At 38.8% G+C, this 6,180-nt stretch overlaps 1 protein-coding gene across 1 annotated transcript; it reads left to right on the top strand.

The window, feature by feature from the left end:
* Positions 1-3,757: 3,757 nt before the first annotated feature.
* On the top strand, positions 3,758-5,119 carry LOC307019969 (nuclear factor 7, brain-like; the record flags this gene model as incomplete). Its single annotated transcript, XM_079651065.1, has 1 exon — positions 3,758-5,119. The coding sequence occupies one exon, from the start codon at positions 3,758-3,760 to the stop codon at positions 5,117-5,119; it is 1,362 nt and encodes a 453-aa protein (XP_079507191.1).
* Between the last annotated feature and the right edge of the window lie 1,061 nt (positions 5,120-6,180).

Here is a 6,180-nt window from a genome sequence, read left to right as displayed (position 1 = left end):
TTTTTGCCAGGTTGTGGAAAAATCTAGTTCATAATAAGGTGAAATGTGAAATGGGACATGGAGTTCTTGTATTATACAGAAACATTACAAACCAAAACACGAACCAAAAAGCCCTAAAACTAAACTATTCTAACCATAAGTACCACACGGTCTTGTTACATATTTGTGAAATCAGCGTAGACATTGGTATAGAATAAGTTAGATATATTAAACACAGGCACATTGTAACATAATGGCATATATAGCCTATATATATATGATTTACATACAGAGTAAAGTAGAAGCCATTTAACAGACTCAATCTCTGACATATTTGCCTACCCAGTGTTTACTTTGCAAAACCTGACATACATAAAGATAATTTGTTTGTTCGACGAAGTGTTAAAATCCCATTGGGACCTCTGCAGACCACACTGATAATGGAACATTACATTTTGCACGTTTTACTCTAAAATTTTAAGTTTGAGAGTGGTGTTTTTTGGTAGGTTGCAAAAAAAATAAAAGGAAAGGCTACAGACTTAAACATTCATATCAATGTACACACACTAACTGTAGAAGCACCCGGTGTACTCATCTCCCATTGATTGAGTAACAGCTGTTTGTGCAGACAGTGTGAAGCTTCTCTCCAAATGCCCATTAACGTCACTCTCCAGAATAAAGACAGTCATCACTGGAGTCAGGACTGTCCCATTGTCTTCCAAAATAACTGCAGATTTATTTCAGATTTCCTACAAGTCGTTATTGGTGCTTCAGGTTTGACTTTGGTGATCAATCTGAGACCCTTTGAGACAGAAGAGGAGTCGTTTACTGAGAACTGTGCTGGAGTTTCTTTAGAGAGTCGTTCAGTGTCTCTCACTGCCTCGCTAAACCTGTTATTTGAATATTTGAAACTTGTCCCCACTTTCCAAACTTTTCTACCTTTTCCAACTTTATTTATCTGAGCTGTGAACCAAGGATGATGTTTAGGCATTTAAATGAATATATACAACTCTTACACTTTAAATCTGTCAATCTGTTGGTGCTTGGTGCTGATATTTATTGTTATATATTGACACAACTGCCAAGTCAAATGCCCGTGTTATCTCTGCACGTTCAGAGATATGGTAACTGAAATCTTATCTGATGTATTGAAAATCTTAACAACTACATTGACAAAGGTATTGGAAATATTTCTGGAATCCTGGGCACTTTTTCTGTTTATAGTTATTTTGTATCTGTAGGAATACTCTGTTACAGTAAAAGTCCTGCATTCAAAATGTTACCCAAGTAAAAGTAGAAGTACTCAGATCCTGTACTTGAGTAAAAGTAGAAGTACTCAGGTCTTGTACTTGAGTAAAAGTAGAAGTACTCAGATCTTTTACTTGAGTAAAAGTAGCAGTACTCAGATCTTGACTTGTACTTGAGTAAAAGTAGAAGTACTCAGGTCTTGTGCTTGAGTAAAAGTAGAAGTACTCAGATCTTGTACTTGGGTAAAAGTAGAAGTACTCAGATCTTGTACTTGAGTAAAAGTAGAAGTACTCAGGTCTTGTACTTGAGTAAAAGTGGAAGTACTCAGGTCTTGTGCTTGAGTAAAAGTAGAAGTACTCAGATCTTGTACTTGAGTAAAAGTAGAAGTACTCAGATCTTGTACTTGAGTAAAAGTAGAAGTACTCAGGTCTTGTACTTGAGTAAAAGTAGAAGTACTCAGATCTTGTACTTGAGTAAAAGTAGAAGTACTCAGATCTTGTACTTGAGTAAAAGTGGAAGTACTCAGATCTTGTACTTGAGTAAAAGTAGAAGCACTCAGATCTTGTACTTTAGTAAAAGTAGAAGTACTCAGATCGTGTACTTGAGTAAAAGTAGAAGTACTCAGATTGTGTACTTGAGTAAAAGTAGAAGTACTCAGATCTTGTACTTGAGTAAAAGTGGAAGTACTCAGGTATTGTACTTGAGTAAAAGTAGAAGTACTCAGATCTTGTACTTGAGTTGCAAATTGCCAATTGTGAGACTGACCGTTGAGCGGCCCGACCAAGCAAGGAGGCAGAGGCAGAGAGTTCAAATATATCCCGGTGTGGGCATTTATTACTCCTTGTGGTACATGGCACAGCCTCAATCTTAATGTTACTCAAGTACAAGTATTATCATCAAAATATAGTGAAAGTAGCGACAGTAAAAGTATTCATTGTGCAGATTGGTCCATTTCAGAATAATATATATGTTTTATAATGATTGATCATGAAAGTGTTCTCAAAGCTGGTAAAGGTGCAGCTAGTTTGAAGGACTTTGCAGGGTAGCTTGTGGATTTACTCCAGGTGGAACTAAAGTCTGATTTAACACCTGGTTATATTTCACATCATTCATCCAGATCTTTGAAGTCACTAAAGGTACTAAATAGTGGAGTAAAAGTACACCACGACGAGGGCCTCTGCAGACTACATGATAATGGTACAGTTTTGCACTTTTGACTCTGAAAATGTTAAGTTTGAGAGTGGTGTTTTTTGGTAAGTTGCTAGAAGAATACAATAAAAAAAGCTACAGACTTAAAAAATCCTATCAATCTACACACACTAACTGTAGAAGCACCTGGTGTACTCATCTCACATTGATTGAGTAACAGCTGTTTGTGCAGACAGTCTAAAGTGGCTTCTCTCCAACAGCCCATTAACGTCCCTCTCCAGAATAAAGACAGTCATCACTGGAGTCAGGACTGTCCCATTGTCTTCCAAAATAACTGCAGATTTCTTTCAGATTTCCTACAAGTCGTTATTGGTGCTTCAGGTTTGCATTTGGTGATCAATCTGAGACCCTTTGAGACAGAAGAGGAGTCGTTTGCTGAGAACTGTGCTGGAGTTTCTTTAGAGAGTCGTTCAGTGTCTCTCACTGCCTCGCTAAACCTGTTATTTGAATATTTGAAACTTGTCCCCACTTTCCAAACTCTTCTACCTTTTCCAACTTTATTTATCTGAGCTGTGAACCAAGGATGGTTTTTAGGCATTTGAATAAATAAATACAACTCTTCACTTTAAATCTTTCAATCTGTTGGTGTTTTGTGCTGATATTTATTGTTATATATTGACAAAACTGCAAAGTCAAATGCCCGTGTTATCAGCTAGTTTGAATGACTTTGTATACTGCAGGGTAGCTTGTGAATTTACTCCAGGTGGAACTAAAGTCTGATTTAACAGTTGAATATATTTCACATCAATAATCCAGATATGTAAAGTCACTACTACTACTACTACTACTACTACTACTACTACTACTACTACTACTACTACTACTACTACTACTACTAATACAGTACAGTTGAGTAAAAGTAAACAATTTACCTCTGAATTGTAGTAGGAGTAGAAGTACAAAGTAGCATAACATGGAAATACTCAAGTAAAGTATACAGACCCTTAACATTTTACTACTTGTCTTAATGCACTTAGTTACACCACCACCACTTTACACTATATATATATACATCTGTCAAATATGAAAGGGGCAATTACATTATTTTGTGATTTACTTCTAACTCATGTGCAATGTCTTATCAATGCTACTGTGACAAAAAGCGATAACATTTGGATCAATAGAGTATATTTTATCTTCTCACAATAAAGATGAACTGCCCCTTTAAGAGAAAGCCTTCCGAAACGCGTGCAAGTTCCTCCCGCTCTGAACACCCATTGGTGCAGATCAGCCAATGAGAGGGAAGCAAAGGTTTGTTTTGAGTCAGCGCACACCACTTCTCTGATCTCAGAAACTCTCTCAGTGACTACAACGAGGAGAAATGTCTCAGAAAGGAGCTCAGCTGGACGTTGAATCCATTTCCTGTTCGATATGTCTGGATGTGATGAAGGATCCGGTCACTATTCCCTGTGGACACAGCTACTGCATGGGCTGCATTAAAAACTACTGGGATGGAGAGGAACAGAATACAAAGGAGAGCTGTCCTCAGTGTAGGAAGGCCTTCACACCCAGACCTGACCTGGTTAAAAACACCATGTTAGCATTCCTGGTGGAGCAGCTGAAGAAGACTGGACTCCAGGATGTTGAATGGACTGAAACACAGAAAGAGCTGGGGGTGAGTCGACTGAACATTCAGAAGAGGATCCAGGACAGAGAGAAATATGTGAAGCTGCTTGAAGAGGAAGAGAAGGCTATCAACAGGTTTGCGAATAAAGCACTGAAGGACAGTCAGGGACAATTCGCAGTGTGGAGCAGTTTCATGATGAAAATGTGCTCTGATGTGAAGCAGAAGATCATATCCCAGCGGGAAATTGAACGAAATCGGGTCAGAAATCTTCAGAAGAAGCTGGAGAAGGAGATCTCTGAGCTGAAGAGCAGAGAAACTGAGCTGAAAAAACTCTCACAGGGAGAGGATCTCAACCAGCTTAGACACATCTACAACTCCCTGCCACCTCTCAGTGAATCTACAGACACATCCAGCATCAAACCCCGTCCTCTGAGATACTTTGACGGAGTGGCAGTAGAGGCGTCATCCGGCATTGAACAATTGGATGAGTTTATGGTTAGTATGTGGGCAAATCTCTTAATGATTGTGAGCGAGGTGGACGTTTTGATGTTGAAACCAGAGCCCACAACCAAAGCTGGATTCAGAACACATTCTCGTAGACTCACCATGGATCCAGACACGGCACACCCACATCTGGAGGTATCTAAGGAGGACACGAGAGTCACATACATAAACCAACTCCGGCGTCCATGTGCTGATCATCCTGACAGATTCGAGGTTCACAAGCAGGTCCTGAACGAAGAGGCCATTGTTGGACGCTGTTACGTGGAGATAAAGCGGGGAGGGTCTATGGTTGATTTTGCACTCGCATACAGGAGTAATGAAAGAAAAGGGGCCAACAACAAAGTTGGATTTGGATGCAACCAAAAATCTTGGGCACTACGTTGCACCAAAGGGGGCTTCCATTTTGCACACAATAATGAGACCGTTCAGTACCCGGCTATTGAGTTCAACAGAGTAGGGATTTTCCTGGATCACGGTGCAGGAGTTCTGTGTTTCTACAAGATCAAGGGTGACACCATGACCCTCCTCCACAGAGTCCAGACCACCTTCACTGAGCCTCTCTATCTGGGGTTTACATTTTATGACAATGGAGACTATGCTGAGATCGTCTAACTCTAACTAGCCGTATAAAGTACTTGGGTTAAATGTTGTGTGGATGTTTTGTTTAACTCATTTGGTCTCTTTTTGCTGAGAGTGCTGACCCCACAGAGATCAGCTGTCAATCAAACTGCCTATCGTTTTGGTTGAATTTGTGCTAATGTTTTTTGTTCTTTTTTAACATGCTGATTGTATGATTGGATGTGTGAACAAAACTGAAGGCTTACATAATCAATAACGTTTTTTTTATTGAAGAATGATTGAAGTTTCGTCTCCTTTTCTTCGTCCCAGGGTGTCATACAAATGTGTTAATGTTATAGGATATTTGATTACATTCAACTTTATTGTCATTGCACATTGCAAGTACAATGAAATACAGTTTGCATACAACCTGAAAGTGCGTGAGGTTTCAATACATTCACATAAAAACAATGTTGAAGTTTTGTACATAAATATATACATATGAATACCTTTTTAAGGGAAATTACCACATTGAAAATGACTTTGTTACTGTTTTTTCTCCTTTTATTCAAGAAAGTATATATGTACATCAAACATTCCATATACACAACAATGAAATAAGATGTACACAGGTACATATACTCATTTAAAGTCAGTAGTTCAAACAGCAACAGGGTAAGGGTGAAAAACAGGACAGCACAGATTCACACAGATTAAAGATATCAAAGATACAAATAATAATGAAAAACTATGAAATAAGAAATGAATACAGAATAAAAATGAGCATATATACATATTGGGTCATATAAACTATGAAGTAAGAAATGAATAAAAATGAACATATATACATATTGGGTCATATAAACATATTAGATATATTAACATGGGTGTGTGGAAACGGTGTATTCATGTCCAGTAATTGTTTCACATTATTGACCCCTTGTTGTGCAGCCTGATGGCTACCGGCACACTGTCTGTGTCGTGGAGGGGTGAGTCTGTGGCTGAACGTATTCCTCATCTTCATTTGCTCTGCGTGGGAGGGGTTATCTAGGATACGTTCGAGCTTCCTCCTCGTCCTCCCCTCTGCCACCTCCTCCAGATTGTCCAGTTGTACT

The sequence above is a fragment of the Notothenia rossii genome, assembly GCF_949606895.1.
Source record: "Notothenia rossii genome assembly, chromosome: 9".
NCBI lineage: Eukaryota > Metazoa > Chordata > Actinopteri > Perciformes > Nototheniidae > Notothenia > Notothenia rossii.
This window is presented reverse-complemented; position numbering and strand designations above follow the sequence as displayed.